The 23,450-nt window shown below is 39.8% G+C and overlaps 1 protein-coding gene across 2 annotated transcripts in view; it reads left to right on the top strand.

Moving 5' to 3' along the window:
• The window catches only part of Luzp2 (leucine zipper protein 2), a 368,204-nt gene that overhangs the window by 162,417 nt on the left and 182,337 nt on the right, over positions 1 to 23,450 (top strand). Inside the window, exons 2-3 of one of the 2 annotated variants that reach the window (XM_040733304.1) lie at positions 13,828 to 13,945; positions 19,883 to 19,953. In XM_040733304.1, coding sequence (XP_040589238.1) covers positions 13,828 to 13,945; positions 19,883 to 19,953 — 189 coding nt within the window. The remainder of the gene's footprint in view (positions 1 to 13,827; positions 13,946 to 19,882; positions 19,954 to 23,450) is intronic. The other variant, XM_040733305.1, reaches the window with a different exon arrangement.

Here is a 23,450-nt window from a genome sequence, read left to right as displayed (position 1 = left end):
GACACATGGGGGAGGGCCTAGGTCCTGCTCCAAATGATATGACAGACTTTGAAGATTCCCCCATGGAAGGCCTCACCCTCCCTGGGGAGCAGAAAGGAGATGGGATAGGGGGTCAGTGGGAACCAGGCAGGGAGGGAGAGGCAACTGGGATTGATAAGTAAAACAAGCTTGTTCTTAATTTAAATAAAAAGAAAAACATGAAAATATGTTTTAAAGGTAAAGAGAATAGTGCCACAGGGAAAGTACGAAGGGCACAGAATTCTTAGACATGAAAGGAACCATGTCTGAGTTATAACTTCTGATCATCTTCTTCTTCACAATGTTTAAATCAGCATACAGTCAACAGAAGACCTCCTAGTTGAGATTTTGACTTTGCATCTCTACTGGGGTTGTGAGATGAAACATTGTACTCAGAGATGCTGTGTGGATGGTAAGCCATAGATACCAGGGTGAACCACAGATGCTCTGCAAGGTATTTAGAGATGCTGAATAGATGGTAAGCCATAGATACCAGGGTGAACCACAGAAGCTCTGCAGGGCTCAGGGTTGCTAAGCTCCTAAGCCGTGATGCTTGATGGATCAGGTGGGTTGAAGTGCTGAGTGCATTCTCTTTGACAGAACCCTCATGTAGCTCACAAGGATAGCCTCAGGCAATCAGTCCTCCTTCCAAGATTCCTTAGGGCTTGGATTATAGGTCTGAACCACCAAGACTAGCTTTAAATTCATTTTTATCTCATGGTATTGTCAACTTACCATGATTATTTGTGGGAGGTAATTCCACAGAATATCAAAAGAACTTGCATAATGAATTTGAAAGAAACTGTAAGGGAAAGGAAGTGGGAGGCAAACACATGTTTTGCATAATATATATGTATATATGTGTATGCGTACATGTATATATGTGTATATGTATATATGTATATGTGTACATATATATATGTGTATATGTATATATGTATATATATGCATATGTGTGCATGTATATATGTGTATATGTATATATGTATATGTGTACATGTATATGTGTATATGTGTACATGTATATATGTGTATGCGTACATGTATATATGTGTATATGTATATATGCATATGTGTATATGTATATGTGTACATGTATATGTGTATATGTATATGTGTACATGTATATGTGTATATGTGTACATGTATATATGTGTACATGTATATATGAGTGTATGCATATATATTTTGATAGTTATGTACCTATTATGTTCGCCAGAGATTTATTCTTTCAGAGTTCATTTTGAGTTTTCCAGGAGTCATTAGAACTCGTTCTAGGTTAAGCCTTCTTTGAAATAAATAATGCATAGTTTATACAACTCATAAGTTTCCTAATATTTAGATGAAATCATGTAAAACTCTGCTGTTATCTTCTTCTATTTGCCAATGCCCTCACATTTACATTATATTACTGTGCCTGAAAGGTGTCTGGAAAGGAACACTAGGAACTGTGGGAGACTTTAGCTAAGTAGGTCTTCCTATCCCGGGAGTCAATCAAGGAGAATATTAGGCTGAAACCCTTCTGGGACACCCACCTTCCTCTTCAGCTTCTGTCAGCTCTGATCCTCAAACAAGAGGCAGGATTCAGCCCTTTAATCACCTTCCCCTCCGTCAGGACACACGTGCCAGTGAGAACCCTTTCTATTGTCTAGGTTATGGCTATTCCGTGCTAGAGCCAAACCCACTCCGTGTTTTCATTGGCCCCAGCCAAGGTCTTTAGCGGTGAAAATAAACATCAGAGGACGGAATTTCTGAACCATTGTGAAGTCTAGAAAAAGATGGACTCAAAGGAAAACTTGTCATTTTGTTATCCCAAGGATGCCTGTGGAGTTTTTCTCTGTGCAGAATCAGAGGAGTCACACGGGCCTGGGAACTCATTTTACATCTATATGTATTCTCTCTCTCTCTCTCTCTCTCTCTCTCTCTCTCTCTCTCTCTCTCTCTCTCTCTCTCTCTCTCTCTCTCTCTCTCTCTCTCTCTCTCTCTCTCTCTCCCTCCCTCCCTCCCTCTGCTTCTCTCTCCCCTCTCCTCTCTCTTTCTCTTTCTTCTTCCCTCCCTTACCCCCCTCCCTCTCCCTCTCTCCTTCCTCTTTCACTCTTCTGACTAAACGCACTGTCTTCAGAGGGACCGAATCTAAAAGGAGTCGCCATCAGAAACTGGCTTAAATCAATAAAGTTCCCACCCACATCCAGGCAGAAGATTCACTTCACATATCAGACAGAGTTCTTCTATTTAGCGGACAATGTGTTTTAGCCTAGACACACAACACTAATAAAACTACTAGCGCCGTAAGTTTTGTGTCAACTGGGTTATCCTTCTCTGGGATGAATGATCTGCTGATGCCGCAGGCAAGTTCTTCCGAAAGTATTTGCTGCCTTTTGAAAATAGTTCGATATTTTTATCTCTAGTATGATTTTTTTAACTTTCTGTTTTACTGTAAATTAGAAACAATCTTACTTTATATATGATTCCCAGTTCCCTCTCCCCGCCATCCTCCCCGTGCCTACCAACGACCCCCATCCCATTCCTCTTCTGCTCCATAGAAAGGGTGAGGCCTTCCATGGGGGATTCATAGCAGCATTATTTGTCGCAGCCAGAACCTGGAAGCAACCTAGATGCCCCTCATCTGAAGAGTGGATAAAGAAAATGTGGTACATTTACACAATGGAGTATTACTCAGTGGAAGAAAACAATGGAATCTTGAAATTCACAAAGAGGTAGCACTAGAAGAAACCATCCTGAGTGAGGTGACCCAGTCACAAAAAGACAAACATGAGCCTTCATCTAGTATGCATTTTTAAACACAAAAGATTTTGGTGTTTTACCATTATGTTCCACAATCCTCCCTCGTTCCACATCCTCTGAAGGAATTAGCCATGTTTTCTTACAATCGTGTATTTTATTATATTTTCAATAAAAACTGCATGAAGCCAGGCGGTGGTGGTGCATGCTTTTAATCCCAGCACTGGGAAGGCAGAGGCAGGTGGATCTCTGTGACTTCTAGACCAGTCTAGTCTACAAGAGTCAGTTCCAGGACAGCCTCCAACGCTACAGAGAAACCCTGTCTCCGAAAAACCAAGCCAATGCAAAACAGAACAAAAACCTGCATGAAAAAATGAGGCATACTTTAACTACGACTGAATATGAGTCATAGCTGTAAAGCTGATTTCAAAAGAAAAGAAGGAAAAAAACAAGCCTGAAGGGAGAAAATCAGTGAAATACACGTGTGCTTAATGTACTTTCTCAAAACAACTATTAATATTTATAAGGGTATGGAGCATGTTGAGTAGTTCTGCAGTTGTGGAGAGAAAGCCAGAATTATCCAGTGGCTTCTCTAAATGGAGTCAGGTATCCCTTAACATCTGTGTTGGTCAATGAGCAGAACGTTGCTGTGCTGTGACCTTTAACTCCTCCTAGGAAATGCTGTCTCTTCACTTTACACCCTGGAAATGCTCTGTAGAAATGGTTATTGTCCTCAGCCTGCAAACAAGTTAGCTGTGAACATTGTTGTGCCTCTTAAAACTAACTCATCACTCCCTCCAAGAATCATTCTTTCAATAAAACTATTGTGGATGCTACCAGAATGTAGCTCCATGATATTATGTATTTGCTAAAACTCACTGAACTTTGAACAATGAAGGCTGGTATTTAATGTCATGCAAAGCAAAACATTTAGGAAACAAAGAGGAATCCAGAGTGGAATGCAGAAAAAATTGATGTAGAATGTATCTGCCAATTGAGTAAATTAAAAAACAAATTCCAGTTTTCTTGCTATGTTTAGGTATCAGAGACTGTAATTACCAGAAGCATGGTGGCATGTGGCTACTACCCCAGCCCTCCAGGAGATCAAGGAAGACAGATCAGCAGGTAGAAGCAAGCCTAACCTGAACTATACAGCAAGTCAATGCTGCAAGAAAAAAATGACTACGCTTATATAAAAACACAATTATGAAATCTCATTTTACACCTGTGGTTTTATTCTTTTAATAAAAATCTAACAGTCAAAAAAAAAGAATCATTCTTTCTGAATGGGATCTCTGAAATAGACCAACAATAAATAAACAAATAGACACACATATGTGCACACACAAACACATACACGCACCCAGACAAGTATGTACAAGCATGACTCAGTATGTCAAGGGACTTTTCCCGGAACAGGCTTACTTACCAGGAAATAAGTGAGTCTGTCTTCAAGGTGTCCATTTCCTGCACTGGATTAAGTGTCTTGTGAAATTATGTAATTTTGTAAATATAAATGCAACTGGGTGTGTTGTACATTTTCATAAATGTCTCAAAGAGACTAAGTATCTCGTTAAGTTTAACAAGCATTGCTTGCTTGTGAGGTGTCATAACCAAGAGAAATATTGAAATACTAAAAATGAATAAAAGACAAATTTCTCTCTAAATTTCCCCCAAATCTTCCACACAGACAGCATGCCTTCCTCATTGCTTTCAGAAAGACAGTGTTTTCTTTCTTTTTCTTTTTCTTCATATTTAATTTCTAAAATGTTACTTACTCCATGCAGAAACAGATACATTCACAGTCATCAGATTTGAAACAGCTGTTATTGGGCAGGGTTATCTGTATAAACACCCTGCCCAGCATAGCTGTATTAGAAGAGACTTTATGACTCCCATCTCACATATACTTCTGGTATATTCTCAGTGAACAGCACGCATAATTACTAGTTACTGCTGACTTTCTCCAATGTGTTGTCTTCGCCATACTTCAAATGGTAACTGACTACATTTGGAATACATCCTAGTAGCCTCATAGGAACACAAAAGCTGTTAAAATTACATGACTGTTGAGATTGACTTGTTTTTACATCTACATTGTTTTCATATAAAAAGAGTTTGCTCTGCTCTGAATTGCACTTGCGTTTACTCTATTTAGTAATCGTATGTGTCGTTCAAGGTCCAACACACATACCCTTAAGTCTTTTTTTTTAAACTATATTTGATTTTTATTAGTAAAACAGTGTAAAGACAGTAAACAATGAGAAATGGATACATTGCACATAAACACACACTTCAGAAAATTTGACATTGTTTGACTCCTTAAAGCTGACTGACTTGAAGATATAATAAATAATAAATTGGTATTATATAGCTTTGGGGTCCATAGAAAGATGAATGTTTGCCAAGTTTTGATGTGCCAGCAAATATGTCAGGCATGCTTCATGTCTTAGCATATCTAAATTTTACTTAAATTACAAAATGTGCCCCCCCAATTAATAGATATGCAGACTGCGCAACGAAGGTAACAACTCAGCAACTGGGTCAGGAACTGAAACTCTGGGTTTGAAACTAGCTAGTTGGCTGGTAAATGCAAACTTGGAGTTTATATTATTCTTGTTTTTAAATGAACAGTAAAGATATATCCTTATTTGAGAAAGTAAAAATAAAACCTACCAAGAACTATACAAGGATTCTTTAGAAGCAAATAAGTGGGAAACACTGAAGGAAAAGTTTGGTGTAGGAACATTTCCAAGTTCCCCTGTTGTTTCTGAGGACTAGGTGGACTTTATCAATGAATCAATGTGGTTTTTCTATTCAGAAAAATACCAATACATAATTATCATCTTGGAGGATTCGTAATGAAAGCCTTGCTCGTGCCCTGAGATCTGTGTTACTTATAGCTTAACACAGTGCTTAACATTGATTTTTAAAAATCGGGCAATAGAGAGAGAGTAGAGCAGGCATGAAGAGCAAATGGTTCAACTGTAGATAGAAGACCCATGACGCACAGTGTTAACTGATGTGACTACATATCCATCTCCAGGAATCCCAAGAGCAGCATGAAACTTTCCATTAGTGGGCATGCAATGATTCAGAACAAGAGTGAGTTGTGCAATCAAATGAATGACCACAATTGACAGCTGGCTAGTGACTGGAGGAACACAACTGTCCTGTCCCCCTGATGTCATATGATGTATATCCTTAAGTCTTAACTCTATGAACTGTCTGTGATAGTGCTTATGAAAGTGATCTTCCCTCACCCTTTACTTCAATCAAGGCTGTCCTGTGTCATCCTCAGGTCGTTTCTTTGAATGCTCTGTGATTCTACAGATTTTGAACAGTGACTAAAGATGACGCCAGGCTAATAACGTTTTTTTTTTTTTTTGTAAAAATACACACATGCAGGGGTATGAGACAGAGAGAGAGAGAGAGAGAGAGAGAGAGAGAGAGAGAGAGAGAGAGAGAGAGAGAGAGATACTAGTTGGGTAGATAGAAGGAACAAGCTAGATAATCCTCTACTACTGGATAATTTTTACTCTAAGCCTGATACAAACTGAAGTTACACAGCAAGAGATAACATCAACTGAAGAATTCCCTCCATCATATTTATTGACCTCTGGGCACAACCCTAGGGGCATTTTCTTGATTATAAACTGATAAGGGAGGGTCTAGCCACTGCTGGTGGTGTCAGTCATGAGAAAGTGGGCCTGGACTCTATCAGAAAGGTAGCTAAATGTGACCTGAGAGCAAGCCAGTACACAGAGTTCTACTGTGGTCTCTGCTCCAAGTCCCGCCTCCAGGTTCCTGCCTTGAGTTTCTGTCCTGGCTTCACTGTATAAGGAACTGTGACAGGAAATTGTAAGCCGTGTGAACCCTTTCCTTCACCGAGATGTTTTTGATCACTGTTTTATCATGACAACAACAAGCTAAATAAAACCAATTTCTTTTTTATTATTATTTTAATTTTAAATAGCTTGCTTCACATGTGAATCCCAGTTAACTCTCCCTTCCCTCCTCCAGCACCCCTCACCATCCCCCCAGCCTCCTACCCTATTGCCACTTCCTTCCACATAGGGGATATCTAGAGTCTTTCATTTCACTCAGGGTAGGGTCCAGGCACTCCCCGAAGAGTCCAGGCTGAGAGAGCATCCCTCTTTGTGTTATGGACACACGAAGTCCGTTTATATGCCTGGGATAAACAATGATCCACTGTCCAGGGCCCCATAGGTCTCTTACTGACTCTCACACTCAGGGGGGTGTGGATCGGTCCCATGCTGGCCTCCTAACTGTCCCTCTGGGGTCCAAGAGTTCTCCCCTGTTCAGATCAGCTGTCTCTGCTGGTTTTGCCAGCCCATTCTTTGCCAATTTGCTCATCACTCCTCTCTCTCTGTCACTGGGTTCCTTGGATTCAGTTCAGTGATTAATTGTGTGTTTGCCTCTGCTTTCATCAGTCACTGGATGAAGGCTCCAGGATGGTTATAGACCTCAAGTTCATTATCAGGAATGGGCATTCGAGGTGGTCTCTCCACTATTGCTTAGCGTGCCAATTGGTGTCATCCCTTTAGATCACTAGAGGTCACACTGGTGCCTGATCTGTCTTCTAACCAATGATTCCCTCTTCCCCCTATCCCACCCCCCCCCCCACTCAATCTTCTTGTTCCCCCATGACCTACTCTCTCTTCCTCTTCTTCCCCTCTCTTCTTCCCAGCTCAAATTCCAGCAACTTTTAGTCAAAGATATTCACAATTAAAACCTCATTGTTATGTATTTAAACTTGCAGTAATTATTTAAATTATGGATCTATGTTTTACTCTTTATGAAATAGCCTTGGAGCCACCTATATCTTCAAGATAATTATAGACATTTAATGATATATGTAAATTGTCTGACATACATACATAATATATACTGAGCATTTATGGTTTAGATATAAAGCTGTTCTAAATCTATGGCTCCCATGCTAAATGACTTTTTAAATATAGCAAAAATGTTGCAAATTGAGTGGATAGAAGTTTGGATTTCTGTAATTGTTATTATTATTGTATTTTTCTGAGAAAAGCAAAGCATTTTATGTCTTACATATCTACCCAGAGCTTCAGTTTTATGAATAGTAAATTCAAAGATAAAAGACTTATCTTTATAGATTTTTCTTAAAAAACAAAATATAATCCAAATGAAATCAAATCTGAAGAAATTACCCAAATTTTAAAACATTAAGGGAAACTGAAAAGAATCAGGGAGATTATCAATAGAATATAAGAGCTTGCCTTTAGGGAAAAAAGAAATTGGTTATATAAATGGCTGTATAGTCATTCTTTAAAAATATAAAATCTGGCCAGGTGGTGGTAATGCACGCCTTTAATCCCAGCACTCAGGAAGCAAAGACACACAAATCTCTGTGAGTTTGAGGTCAGCTTGGTCTGCAGAATGAGTTCTAGGACAGCACAACACAGAGAAACCCTGGCTCAGAAAACCAAATATATATCTAACAAATAATGACTAAATGCAAAATAGAGAAAATATACATTGTGTTTGCTCAGAAAACTAATGAGCTCATAGGTTAAAGGCTAGACTTTACGAAGATGACCACATGCATTTCAGGGTAATAAGATGATGCTTCCATATGGACTGAGACAGGCTGTAAATAAGGTTGCCATGACAGATGACTAAATTCAGGAAAAGTGTAAACAACAGTTCCTTCCGTTAGACTGAAGCTTTTAGACATCTCGTGATGTGGTATCAAGTTGAACAATCTGTATTTTAATAAAAAAAATCACCCCAGATACTAGAACAGTACGGAAAATGCTTTATTCTCAAAACCGTAAGCATTTCAGAGTGAGGGCATAAAACATTTTCTTTATCACAGAAAAGGAACAAGAGTAGGTAAACTTTATGACAGTGGGATGGGTTGGCAAGGATTCTAACAAACAACTAAAGAGAAAATAGGTCTGTCACATCCCCTGGCTGTAGGGAGGAAGGTTAAAGCAGACTCTCCATTGTTTGCTTTGGGTCCTGAAATACATAAATGTTATTTAACAGAATACTGTAACAAGTGCTTAAACATAAGGTAGGAAAACCTTCAGGGCATCACAGAAAAAGACAAGAGCACTGTGTCTGCCCTGTTAGCATGCAAAGTTTGCTTCTTTAGTATTATATAAATGCAAAAATAATTGCTGTATAATCACTTTTTATGCTACATTACCAATAGTTCCATGATTTATGCATGTACTTTGCATGCTTCTCAATTAGGATCGCACAAAGTTTATCAACTGGAGATGTTGTGAATGGATAGTTTTTTGAAACTCTAACATAACAGAATATTTGCATTTGTCTATTGTAAAGAGAAGCCTTTTCCTTGTCTGCTGCTTGGTTTTTCCCCGCCAGTCGCCTGGGCTCTGCCGTGTTGTAGTCCCCAAATAACACACAAGATGCTGTATTAATTATGAAGCTGTTGGCCTGGCTTGTTTCTTACTGGCTAGCTCTGACTTAAGTATTTATCCCATAATTGTTAATCTAAGTATTTCTCTTACCAGAGAAGTTTCTGGGCTTCTTATCCCTATGGCGGTTACATCTTGACTCCTGTGTTTCTTCTACCCAGAGTCCTCCTTGACTCCTAGTCCCACCTATCTTTTAGATGTTAGCTGGTTACCTCCAGATGGCCTGATCACAGTGGAGAATGGCTTCTAGTTTGTATAACAATAGTCCTAGGCCCCACACCCACCATGAGGGCTAGTTGGATGTGCCTGGGGACTAATGGGACCTGTCTGAACAATGGTACCCTTACTGAAAGTCCGAGGGCTTGTGTATATGCTTTCTAGGACCATCTCTAGGGTTAAAGGAAGTGTTTCCTAGTCAGCCCTATATACATGACAATAGATGTTTTATGCCAGTACCCCTGCTTTTGGAAAGCTATTTAAGAAGATGTTTGAATAAACTAGGGTCTCCAGTGTTGACTGAGAGCCCTCCTGAAATGACAAGATGTCTCTGTCTCATTCTTAACACTGCCAGGTAGCTTGGTTTGGACCCAGGGCTGTTTGGATGGTTCTGAACAGGCCCTAAAGACATCAGTCCAGAATAGATGACTCTTTCAGCACAGGACTGACACAAGCCAGACCCTGGCAGTAAATAAAAGGTAAATTGATAAATGAGAGATAAACAGATGATAGATGTTTAGTTCTTTGATGGTACATAAGAGATGATAGATAGATAGACAGACAGACAGATAGATAGATAGATATTTTCTACATAGAACAATTATCAGAAAACTATATTGAATAATGACTTCAGAATGAGATTAGAAAACTGTTATAATTGGATTATCTCTTTGTATATTTATACACGTTTGTTGTAGCCTTTGATATTTTAGAAGTACACTCATTTGCAGATTGTTATGGTGCGGTACAAATAGGACTACATTCTTATAAAAAGAAAAAAAATCGAACGCAGAGCCACACGAAAAAGAAAAAGATGTGCAAAACATTGGAAGAAGGGAGCCCTCTGCATTGAGAGAGATCCAATACAGTGAATATTCCCTCACAATCTCCAAAGAAGCCAACCCTAAAGCAGCTTGAAATTTTATTTGGATACTGGAGAACTGTGAGGGAAAACAGTATTTTCATTACCCATTCTGTAGGACTCTGTTGTGACAATCTTAACAAATGCAAGATCTAATCCTACTTAAATGTGAGGAGAACTGATACAGACAAAGGGAAGCAACAATTTATGAAAATGGAGCCATTATCTCACAAAATAGGTGAGAAGTGTTTTAGAAAGTGGCTGTAAATAAGTGCTGACTAGTTTTTGTCAATTTGACACAAGCTAGAGTTTTGGAGGCAGAGAAATCACTGCTGAGAAAATGCCTCTGTAAGACTGGCCTGAAGGCAAGCCTTTGGGGCCTTTTCTCAACTAGTGATTGGCAGGGGAAAGCCCAGCTCACAGGGAGCAGTGCTGTCCCTGGGATTATGGCCCAGGTGTCATAGGAGAGCAGACTGGGCAAGCCATGGAGGAAAATCAGTAATCTACTGTTCCCTGGCTTCTATTATCAGTTCTTGCTCCCAGGTTTCTGCCTTGACTCCCCTGCACTGACTCCCCTCAATGACAGAGTCCAAGCTGGAAGAAGAAAGAAACCATTTTCTCCCTGGATTGCTTTAGGTCATGGTCACTATTGCAGCAACAGTAAATTAACTAATACAGACTCCACTCCTGTGCCATTCACACGTATCTTTTTCAAAGGGTGAGACAGTAACCTCTCTATCTGGAAGTGTAGAAAAATATCAACTGCCTGGATAAACCAATATGGTTTAGAGAATTCAAGCTCTCTAGCACATATTCGAATTAACTGAGTAATTTTACTTCAGTGTCTTCACCAACGAGAATATCATAGGTCATAGAGTGAGTCAAGGGAATATGTGTGTGGCCGCATCCCTGGACTTTATTACACTGTAAGAGAAGGAAAAATGGGAACACGCTAAGCACACAGTAATAAGGCTGGCTGGAGTGCACACAGAACAGAATGTCTAAAACCACCTGTCAACACAGAGACACGAGGCTGATGGCAGAGCATGAGGGAAGGGTGAGCCTTTGTTTTCATTCTGTTTTTAAAGACGAATGTATTGAAAGAAAAACGAGCACTTACTGCAAATGGAACAACATCCTGTGATCACTTCTTCCCGTTTCGACTCTGTAGTGTAGCAATGTTTGAAACCAGAAGGCACTGATTAATTGTTTAAGCTTCCTGACTCTATTTCTCTAATTATTTTTATCCTGCTCATTAGTACTGCTGCATTTACTAAACTGTAGATTGTTTGAAGTCCTAAGGTGTGTTTTTAATCACAGAGGTGGGAAACACCAAATATGATTATGAGAGATGACTGTAAACTATATTGAAATAGCAAAAAGAAATAATACTATAATGAAAAATCATAAATGAAAAGCAAAAGCGATATTGAATATTTATACGTGTAATATAGAAGGGAGAAGCTATAAACTAAGCATTTTATCAAACGTACAATGAACATTTAGCTCTAAACTCATAGCCAGGTCAGCATTCTTGTTCTGATGTCATTGTATTTTTGGAGCAGTGCTTGAGACAGGGAGCATGGAGCTGACTGATAGACCATTCCATAATAGCATCTTGCCCTTGGAAGTGATTTATTATCTTATTGACTCAATTATTTCTACTGGAAAACAGGGTTACCAGGAGCGCTTACTGCCTGGAGTACAAAATGAGTTATATCATCTCGCATGCAAAGCATTGGCAATGTGTTTTATCAATCAATTTGATTTATAATATATATGATACTCTGAAGACATGTTTATTATACGAGAGAAACCGAAGGCATGAAATGACACTGTGCTTTCTGGTGAGACAGAGATGAACGTTTATTATTATTTGTTAATTGGTTTTGTCAGTGTGACCTACAAACTCCTGGGAAAGTTTATTATTGTATAATTATTGATAAGTCATTGTTGGACTGGGTCTGTGTCAGGGTCATTGTGGAATAGTGTGCTTCTTAGCCACAAACCATTCTAATTTCCTTCTCAAAGGAAGAAGCTGAAGGGTAGCAAACACCCATCTACACTTAGCAAAAACAAAACAAAAACAAAAATTGCCATTAAAATCTACTCTAGGTGAAATAAATTTAATAACCACCGATAAACTCCACGGTGTAAATTATTATTTTCTACAGATCATGCATGAAATTCATTAAGGTTCTCAGCAATAAAGATATTACTCATTTTGAAAACCTTATTTACACTGGGGTCAAAGCTTTATATAAACTACACGATTTAACACAAAAGAAAATGTGGGCGACGCCAGTATCTCACATTTTCCCAACAAACTAACATGGAGGAAGGTTTGGTGCCCTTTTCTACAAGTTTATAACAGAATGCAACTTTCCCTGTGCACTGCTCTCTCTGGCTTCTTTCTTGGTGAAGGGCTAGTTATAAAAAAAGCTGCTGAAATCTCCATCACGGCCACATCACTCACCGCCCTCTCTATCCATAGAACACACAAAAACAAAACAATTTACAAGAGCAGATTTCATATCCATCTCATTTCGCGCGATGCACGGAAACCAGTCCCTGTGTTTTCCGGTTTTTTCGAGCCTAATTGTAGCCAGGCATTCCAGCCTGGGGCCACTGTGTGCTGGGTTTTGTGCTCACTTTCCATTCTCCAGGACTTCGCTCCAGATCTCCAGAAAGAGAAAACATTCCAGACTCCCAATGCAGCCTCGTCTCCGCCTGACTAGAACATTTTCAGTTCACTCTTATTGTCCAAACAAGGCCCCCAAGTCCTAAACTTCACTCAGAAGCCTGGCATGTCCCTTCAATGCCCACATTTTATTGCAAGCAACCATCATCTCCCTCCCCTTCATCGGGGCTTCACAGCTGGCATTAGTCAAAGGAAATAACTTTATTGCCACTGTCAGTTTACAAGCGCTTTCTCCCTTCTGGCTAATTCATATTTACCTTTATAATAATCTTCTCTGTTTTAAGATATTTTTCTTAGCAAGTGAGCTTTGAATGTTTTCCCTTATGTGTTCTGATTAGTCACTGCATACTTCCCCTATTATGTATAGGTCTGTTTTCTTTTCTTTTTCTTTATTTTAATAACCAGAAAACCTTTTTTTTTCTTGCTCCAGCCCCGCCCCTCAAGCTCACATATATATACACACACCGGCAAGCCCATATTTACTGCATGCTGAGCTTTTCCTTGAACGTGAACTGCATCTTTCTGTCTGAAGTTCACTGGAATTGCGGTATGCATTGACTGCCTTTCATAATGGTTGGGTCCTCTCTCTGGCCTGTCTTTAAAACCAATAGTGGTTCTTGAACATAATTTGAAAGGAAATTCTTTTCCCATTTGGTTTTCTTCTCTGTGGGCCAGCGATGAAATCAAGGACCCTGTTGTGTATCTGGATAGGTCTCTCTGGAAGAGAAGACTTTCATACGGAATTGCTTGTTAAGGTTTCAGTCTAGAGTTTGCCGAACCTGCGAAACTTACTGTCTGCCCTCAGGTGGAAGTGTGTGGAGGGCTCTCATGCCTTTCTTCTGTGTTAGACAGGACTATGAAGAGCTAGAGAAGCAGCTGAAGGAAGTCTTTAAGGAACGCAGCACCGTCCTGCGGCAGCTGACAAAGACATCCAGAGAACTGGACGGGATCAAAGTCAACCTTCAGGTGAGCTGGAAACAAATCTTGGTAGCAAAGGAGTCCAGTCACCCACTGGACGGATATGCATTTTTCAACACTTTTCTCTGCATCTCTAGGCTTTGCCAACCCCAGTTAATATTTATTATTGTTTGAACTTTGAAAGGAAATATCTTTTGAAATGGTCTAGAGACCTGCAGCTTCCAAACATCAAAGGGAGAAAACTGTATACTTGACAAAGTCATCAGTTTCTCCCAGCTCCCAAGATCAATTTGACTCCTGTGTTCTTGCTGTTACAGATTGCTGGAGAGGATTAGACTGAAGGTTAAAGAATATAGGAATGGTGTCTAGAAGAGAATGTTTTATTTTTTCCCTGCCATAGCTGTGAAGATCCTTCAAGTAGTTTCTTTATAGAAATGGATAAATGTCTTACAAAGGAGTCGGTAATGTTTAAAACAAGACAAAACAAAAGCAAGGTCTATTCAGATAAAAATCTTCTAAAACATTGGGTAGTACTTTATTTTTTCCCGTGAAAGTACTTTTTTGTTTTCTTGAAGATAGATTGCTTTTCATACGTTATATTATAATTATGGTTTCTCCCCCCCCGACTCCTCCAGGTTCCCCTCACCTTCCTTCCTATGAGGTTCTACCCCTTTTCTGCCTCTTTTGAGAAAACAAACCTTACCAAAGGGATATTTTTTAAAAAGTATAATGAGATAACAAAAAAAATTAGAATAAGACAAAAACAAGCTAGCAGAAGGAAAAGAGTCAAAGACAAAAGCACAATAAACACAAATAGATACAGACACATACAGGAATCTCATTAAACACAATAAACACATATAGACACAGATACACACATGTTCATACCCATAGGAATCTCATAGAAACGCAAAACCAGAAAAGATCTCACACACACACTAGACACACAGACACACACACACACACAGACACACACACACAGACACACACACACACACACACACACACACACAGGACCTATAAGGCAAAAAACTTTGAGACACAACATTATGAGAAAAAGACTGGTATATTGCATTCACTGAGTGTCTACTGTGTACTAAATTCTTTGCTTTGGTGGCACTGCATGATAAAACTCTTTTAAATAAATAGAGGAAATGCTACTTTTATTGTGATTTATTATGCCTAAGCAATATTGACTAAAGAAAGTAGTTCTGAAAGTCAGTAAAGACCCTTGAGTTTAAACGTATGCTCTTTGCTCCAAAGCCTTTCCACACATCGCCCAACCGAGGCTGTATGTTATCTTGGTTTCTCAAGTTTTGCATGCTCCATGGACGCCACTGTGGCACTCTAGGAAGGATGATGGCGGGTGTGCACTCAACCAGTAGAGCATTGAAGTTGTCCAACTCGTATGTTGGATTATCTTTCCGTAGCTCCTATTTAATTTTCACTTGAAAACTTTGCTGTAGTTACTAATCTTTTATACTACAAACACAGAGTTTAGAAAGAGCACACAGGTAAGTAATGAGCGGCGCCAGCATTTGAATTCACTGTTGAGGCTGTCGCTGCAGAAGTTGTGCTATGCCTTGAAAGAGTAATACTAGCACCACTGGACAGGAGCTGGTGACAGGTAGAGGATTAGGAAGCTCATGAGGAAACATGCTGTGCATCTGGGCATCTAATTCTAAAAAGCAAAGGGGAGGATTCAGGAGGCTGCAAATTGATCTTGTTTTATTTGGGAAAGCCAAGGCAGAGATTACAGAGAAGACAATTAACAGGTAAACAAGCCTGTTAGGAATATTCAAGACAGCTGCCCGTACTCAGGGGGCTGTCCTCAGCATATGGCAAAATGCCCTGGGGAGATCAGTGATTACTGTGTTCCCAGGACACTTTTGTTTCCTCGGTGAAGGTGTCTCACTCTACACTACAACGCTGCTTAAGAAAAATTTTCCACAAAGCTTTATTTTTGAAAGGGGGGAAAAAGACTTCCCTGAAATGTTACAACTTTGAAAATGACTTTTTTGTTTTGTGGCACCTACTACAAAAAATGTTTTTTTTCCGTCGTTGTTTAATCTTAATAAATCCTCTCAGCCAACGCCCCACAAAATTAGCATGCTATTACATTGATTATAAAATGAAGAGTAAAGACTGAAGTAGCTCACAAGTTGTGGGTAAGTCATTCACAGACAAAAAAATAGGTGAGATCAGATTCCAAACTTAAAAGTAAATTGTATACAGCTAAGTGTTATGTGACTTTTCCCCACAAAACATGAATAAAATGGCTGTTCACCCCAGATCGGAAACTGGGAACTAGCAAGGCCCCACAGAAACTGTCCCACCTAACCTTAGCTTGGTATTAATGAGGGGAATATGGGTGAGCCAAGACATGGGCCACAAGCAGCTAGCCCTTCTCACCAACCTCAAGCGACTCCTGCTGGGCTGCCACACTTTGATTGTTTCAAGACAGGCTCTAGTTTTTCAAGCTGGCCTTGAGCTTGCTATGTAGTCAGTGATGAACATGCACATGTGATCTTCATTCCTCCTCAGGGTTGGGATTGTGCATGCCTCCTGCAGCGCCCATTTCTATGTATAGTCCTGGTGGCCAGAACCTGGAGATCTCCACATGCTAGGCAAGCACTCTATCAGCTGCTGAGATGCATTGAAAAAAAAAACCTGTCCTGTCTTTATTAAGGTGATGTTATTAGGCCCAATTTTGGGTAAATAGGTTAGAAGTAATCAGTCACTCTGATTCCAAGATAACTAGCATGTGCTATCCAGACGACAGAGCTCCTCAATACATCAAACACGACTTTCTTATCTATTCATTTAACTGTTTTACTTAAAAATTTCTCTTCATTTTTTAGTTTCTTCCTTATTTCTTAAAAGTATTTATTTGTTCCGTCTGTTTTAATTTCACATGAATGTTTTGTCTAGGCTCCACGTGCAATCAATACTGGAGGCCAGAAGAGAGTGCAAGATCCCTTGAAAATTGAGTGACAGAGAGTTCTTAGCCTCCCTGTGGGTGCTTAGGATCAAACCCAATTTAAATTCTCAAACTCCTTGTTGAACAGGGTTGTTTTGGCTATCTATCGCCATGCACACAAAACTTAAGTCCAAATGGATCAAAGACCTCAACATAAATCCAGCCACACTGAACCTCTTAGAAGAGAAAGTGGGTGGTACCCTTGAACGAATTGGTACAGGAGACAGCTTCCTGAACATAACACCAGTAGCACAGACAGTGAGATCAACAATTAATAAATGGGACCTCCTGAAACTGAAAAGCTTCTGTAAGGCAAAGGACACAGTCAACAAGACAAAAAGGCAGCCAACAGAATGGAAAAAAATATTCACTAATCCCACATCTGACAGAGGGCTGATCTCCAAAATTTACAAAGAACTCAAGAAGCAAGTCTCCAAAACACCAAAGGATCCAATTAACAAGTGGGCTGCAGAACTAAATAGAGAATTTTCAATAGAGGAGTCTAAAATGGCTGAGAGGCACTTGAGAAAGTGCTCAACATCCTTAGCCATCCGGGAAATGCAAATCAAAACAACTCTGAGATACCATCTCACTCCTGTCAGAATGGCTAAAATCAAAAACACCAATGGACAATTTATGCTGGAGAGGATGTGGTGAAAGGGGAACACTCCTCCACTGCTGGTGGGAGTGCCAACTTGTACAGCCATTTTGGAAATCAGTATGGAGATTCCTCAGAAAAATGGGAATAAACCTACCACAAGACCCAGCAACTCCACTCTTAGGCATATACCCAAAAGATGCCCATTCATACAACAAGGATATCTGTTCCACTATGTTCATAGCAGCATTATTTGTAATAGCCAGAACTTGGAAGCAATCTAGATGCCCCTCAACCAAAGAGTGGATAGAGAAAATGTGTTACATTTACACAATGGAGTACTACTCAGCAGAAAAAAAAACAATGGAATCCTGAAATTTGCAGGCAAATGGATGACACTAGAAGAAACCATCCTGAGCGAGGTAACCCAGTCACAAAAAGAGAAACATGGCATGTACTCTCTCATATATGGATTTTAGACCTATATCTGGGAAGTGGCAGCCTACAATCCCATGGCCAGAGAGTCTGGGAAACAGACCCTTCATCCAGTGGCTGATGGAAGCAGAGGCAGACTCCCACGGCTAAGCACTGAGCTGAACTCAAGAAATCCAGTGACAGAGAGGGGAGGCCTGATGACCAAAGGGATTAAGACTGGGCTGGTTTAACCCCCAGAAACAGCTGACCTGACAAGGGTTAGCTCTTGAATCCCAGACTGATGCCTGGGAATCCAGCATGGGACTGATCAAGACCCCCTGAATGTGGGTGTCAGTGAGGATGCCTAGGCAATCTATTGAGCCTTGGGTAGCAGACCAGTATTTATCCCAGGCTTACAAATGGACTTTGGGCTCCGATCCAACAATGAGAGATGCACTCTCACCCTGAACTCTTGGGGGAGGGTCTAGGCCCTGCCCTGGATGAAATGACAGACTATGGACACCCCCATGGAGGCCCTCACCCTCCCTGGGTAAATGAGGGGATATTGGGGGATTGGTGGGAGGGCACAGGAGGAGGGGAGGGAAACAGAGAGGGAACTGGAATTGACATGTGAAGCAACCATGTTTCTAATTTAAATTTAAAAATAAAAAAAATATATATAACCCCCCCAAAAATTCTCAAACTCTCCTCTTTGTTAGAAGAAGCTGTTTTTTGTAAGTACATAAAAATTCTCAATATTTCCTAAAGGGACTCTCGGGTAACCCTTGTCAGCTCCTAGGTATCTCTGGGGAAGCTAACACTGTGTTAAAGTTCTCTATTGAACGCCAGGCTGAAACTGTTCAGGCAGCACCATGCTTTACAAGTCTTTGCATAATTCAGGGTAGGTGTCGTTAAATAAACATTAAGGAGCAATGGCTGGAGCGCAGTTATCTCCCTACAATCACAGCTATGCTGGGGAAACTGTTACTGCAATTCAAACTCTTAACATCAAGTATGGCAGGTTACTCTACTAGGCAGTTTACTGAACATAAATAAGGAAGTTATTAAGAAAGTTTCATATGACACATCCTTGTATAAGAAGAGCTTCTGGGGCTTTTCTGTTCTAATTGATGCCCTCTAGATCCTCAATTTGCAAGTATGTAAGTAATAATGACTGGAGTGGCATATATTATTTTGTAATACCTATGCATAGTGACAAGGCATAAAATTACCTGGCCCTCTGTCCTTTTGTATCGTAACACACTACTTAGAAATAAGACATAGACAGGAATGGACGAGCACGTGCCTCTGACTGCTTTCAGTTTCAATTAGGTTATTCCCTTACCTGTGCAGAGAAGCTTCCTGAGAGCTTTTCCATTTGCTGGGACTACACAAAAGCTGACTCAAAATAGGTGCCGAGGACAAATTTTACAGGAACTAGAGAAAGTTTTGTTTTCTTTATTTATGTATAGAGAGACTGGGAAGCACATGAGATGGCTCTGTGTGTGGAGGTGCTTGCCAGTCAACCCCCGTGGCTGGAGTTTCATGTCTGAAACACACGGAAATCTGACGTAGGAGAACTAACTCCACAAAGCTATCCTCTGCCCTACACGCCTGCACGATGGCATGTTTGACAACACACATACTACACGCACACACACTCACACGCGCACATACACATCAAAAATTTTTTTTAAAAATTAAGACTTTTAAAAAGAAAGCAACGTATTTGCAGGATGTTTCTCTTTTCTCCAACATTTGAATGGTGAGTGTTGACTGAAGGCTGATCATGTGTAGGAGTTGAACATGTCCTACTGTGTCTCATGAACTCTGTGTGTGTCCTGGGCACCTTCAGTAGCTGGGGAGGGGGACTAATTTTAATACGTTTGTCCAACAGACCAAGTGTCTCAACACCTGGTATTATATACAGACAGTAAAGCAAATGACCTTGCTTTATCTAAATAAGACCCCTTTCCCTTCAATTCTCTTCCAGTCTTTGAAAAATGACGAGCAGTCTTCGAAAACGGATGTCCAGAAGCTTCTGGAGCTGGGCCAGAAACAGAGGTAAGACTGGAGTTCTATATTCCTTTACATTCTTCCTTTTTGCTTTTACGTTAAGACTTCCTGCCCACTCTGATTTTTGCGACACTATTAAAACACAACCAGGAAGTTTAGCAAAATCCATCTGCTATAACATGTGACCTTACCTTGTTGTGTTCACGGGTGCAAATGCCATTGATCCAGTACTTCGTGTAACCAGGTCTCTGGGTGGGGTGGGACTTGAGTCTCAAGTGTGCGTTTCAGGCAGTGACTTCGTGAAGGTGTTATGCTCAAAGCAGTTAAGTGAGACCTATACTCTCGCCAAGACCTGTGTTTTGGGGATTTGACATTTTTTTTAAAACAGTCCAATTCAATGTCCACATCATTCCAGGCTGGGTCTTTGGTCAGCAGGCAAAAAAAAAAAAAAAAAAAAAAAAAGAGAAAAGATGCTGTTCAAAAACATTATGCATATCAAGTAAAAGATGAGGAATTAGAGCTGGAGAGATGGCTCAGCCATTAAAGGCTAGGCTCACAACCAAAAATATAAGATGAGGAATTGACTATCAATCCTGTCATCAGCCTGGGTCTCCACTGTGACCTTACATTTTGACATATTTCAGGTCAGGTCACTAATGTGGTTAAAATGTCAGTGTCATGAACTACTCTTCATTGTTTACAACGATGAGTTTTTGTCTTTTTAGCTATTAGATACTAATGTTAAAATAAGCGGATATCTCTTTTCTTGTCTTTTTCATGATTTGTATTAGCAGCACCAGTGAGCTACAGGCAGCCCCTTAGCCACCTACTGTCTGGTTGACGTTTAAGCCAGTTTTTATTTTTGTTTCGTTTTGTTTTACTTCTGTGTGTTTTGGGTTCCTCATTTGCAAAGCACAGCTAATTATCTTAATAGTTGAAGAAAAAAAAGATCAGATTTGAAGGAATCTAAAAACATTGACCTCTTAGAAGTGGGAGTTTAATAGTCTCCCCTTTCTACTGGGATGTTGGGTTGGTAGAAATTAGTAAAAGAATGTAAGATATCAGTTAAAAAGAGAAGTTTGGGATATCTATAGAGCAACATGGTAGCAATTTAACAATGTATTTTTTTTTCTAGGAAAATATATGAACGGAGTAATTGTCAACTAAAATAAACTAAGATTTGGGGAAATTTTTTAACAAATGATTTCTTCTCAACCAAAGCAATTGAAGAAAAAAGGCATAATAGGAAAAATCACACAAAAACTAATATCTGCAAAACTCAAGCCAGTTACCAGTGATTAAGGGAGGTGGAGGAATTGGGTGTGGGGCAAAATCTTCTAATGGGTATCCTCGGGGTGGATCTCAGTGCTAAGCCTTGAGAACTCACAGTGGATAGCTCTGCATCGAGTGTAGTAGTCAATTCAAAAGAATTGTTATGCCAACTCTGTTTAAGATGAAAAGGAGATGTAGAACCTGTGGGCTCAAGAGGACGGGGAAGACTAGGTAATGAAGACACATTTTTATTAAAATCACATTGTTTCAGAAAGTTCAGCCTTACTCAGGAAGGCGTAGGTGTGGTATCTGAGATGTGACAAAGATGAAGAAGAGCCTGTGTCATTGCTATGATTGTAGATGCTCAGGTATGTTTACAATAACATGAAAATCCCTTAGGTCAATCAGGAGAATGGCATTAAGTCTGTAAATACATTTAAATAATCATTTACACTTGAGCTTCACACACAGATTCTCAGAGGACTGAACATCTGTTCCAACAAAAGAGTGAAAGAAAGCAGATGTGTTGGCACTGAAATTTCAGAGTTTTACACAAAATGAAAAAAACTTGTTGAAAACAAATAGCTCAGTTTTGTGTACCACTGAATCTGCAATAAAATCTCAGTAAATTTTGGTCATGGCTGTAGGTAACTTTTTCAAAACAAAATTGTATGAACTAGAATTTTCCCTAATGAACAAATAGCAAACTTATAGAGTATCTCTTTGTATCTGGAGACATTTTTTAAAATTAAATCTAAAGGATATGAGAGATCCATATACAACTATGTGAAGAGATAAGTGGGTGGTTCACCTCTAATGGGAGAAATATGTGTGTGGAAAGAGAGGGAAAATGATAGATTATAAATAGCTGATAAGTATCTAATAATCACATTAGTAGATAGATAATAGGGATTTTTTACTATCTTATTTTGATTACTGTTCATAATATATTGATGCCTGGGTAATATTCACAGAAGACCCTCAGGTTGACAAAGAAACATTAAAGAACATGTCGTTACTAAGGAGCACTAAGCAGAAAAATGACCCTGGGGGTGTCATGCAGTGTCTTAAGAATAAATGGGAAAAGGTGCTTTGTTCTCGCTGTTGGATGGGGGAATAGTTAGAAAGTTAGAAAGGAAGACGAACTCACACTCAGAGCCCTGTAAGAGTACTGACCGTTGACATGTTCTCTGGGAACAAGAGGGAAGCTTGGGAGAGGGGTTAGCTCTTACTGTGTAAGTTACTGATTGGTATACCAGCACATTGCCATCTGAAACTCACTCCTTCCTGACACAAAAACAGTGATGAAAACCACACAGATTAGCTGTCAGATGTATGCCCGACACGATAACCTATACTAAGACGGACAAGCCTGGGAGCAATGCCACCTTGTCACTGGGGCTGCCCAATCCTAGGACTAGAGATTCACATCCACACCAAAGAGGCTCTGAAGCAGCCGGCACTAATTATGTGGTCAAATCTTCCTCAAGTGAGGTGTGGTGTCAAAACAAGCAAGCCGGGGCTCATAGTGGAAAAAATTGTGAGTCTGGGAGGCAGGCGCCAAAGCTGGAGAACAGTGGGATATATAGCCATATCAGCAGAAAAAAATGTGCTGAGGGGTGGTTAGTATAAGTAAGGCCAAATTGTCTGTCCCATTTAGCAGCTCAATTATGTGCAAAATTCTCTGCTTCCACCATCTAAAAAATGTTGTATTTATATTTACATCCATGTGTTTTGCATCCAAGTGTTTTGTTGAGTGTGTGTATATGTACCAGGTGCACGTGTGGTTCTCATAGAATTTGCAAAGGGGTAACCAGTTCCCTGGGACTTGAGTTACAGTGCTGGGAACTGAACCTGGGTCCTTCTGCAAGAAGAACAAACGATTTTAACTACTGAGCCTTCCCTTCAGGTCCCTTCCTCCAGATTTTACTAACATATTACTGCTTGCTTTGTTTCCATTCCCAGTTTGGCTTTAGACATCAGAATATGGGATTTTTATTGCCTTGTATTTATAGTATAATTTTATTAGATCTATTATTCGTTGTTTAAAACTAGTAATAGGTAGTCTAAATATAAAATCTTGAATGAAAAGCTCTAGCTGCTATAAAATTATTTCAACTTTTTTTGTTGAATATATAATTCAGAGTTCAACTTGTATTTGAGAAACACTGTTTCCGTTCCATCTTTCTGGCACCCTTCCTTTCTCCCCTTCCCCCCCTCCGTTTACTAGAAGTAGTGTAGTGACTTTCTTCAGGTGTCCTTGTGAAAATCAG

This window comes from Mesocricetus auratus, unplaced genomic scaffold (genome assembly GCF_017639785.1).
Source record: "Mesocricetus auratus isolate SY011 unplaced genomic scaffold, BCM_Maur_2.0 Super-Scaffold_100030, whole genome shotgun sequence".
Classification (NCBI taxonomy): domain Eukaryota; kingdom Metazoa; phylum Chordata; class Mammalia; order Rodentia; family Cricetidae; genus Mesocricetus; species Mesocricetus auratus.
Note: the sequence above shows the minus strand (reverse complement) of the source record. Positions and strands in the feature narration are given on the sequence as shown.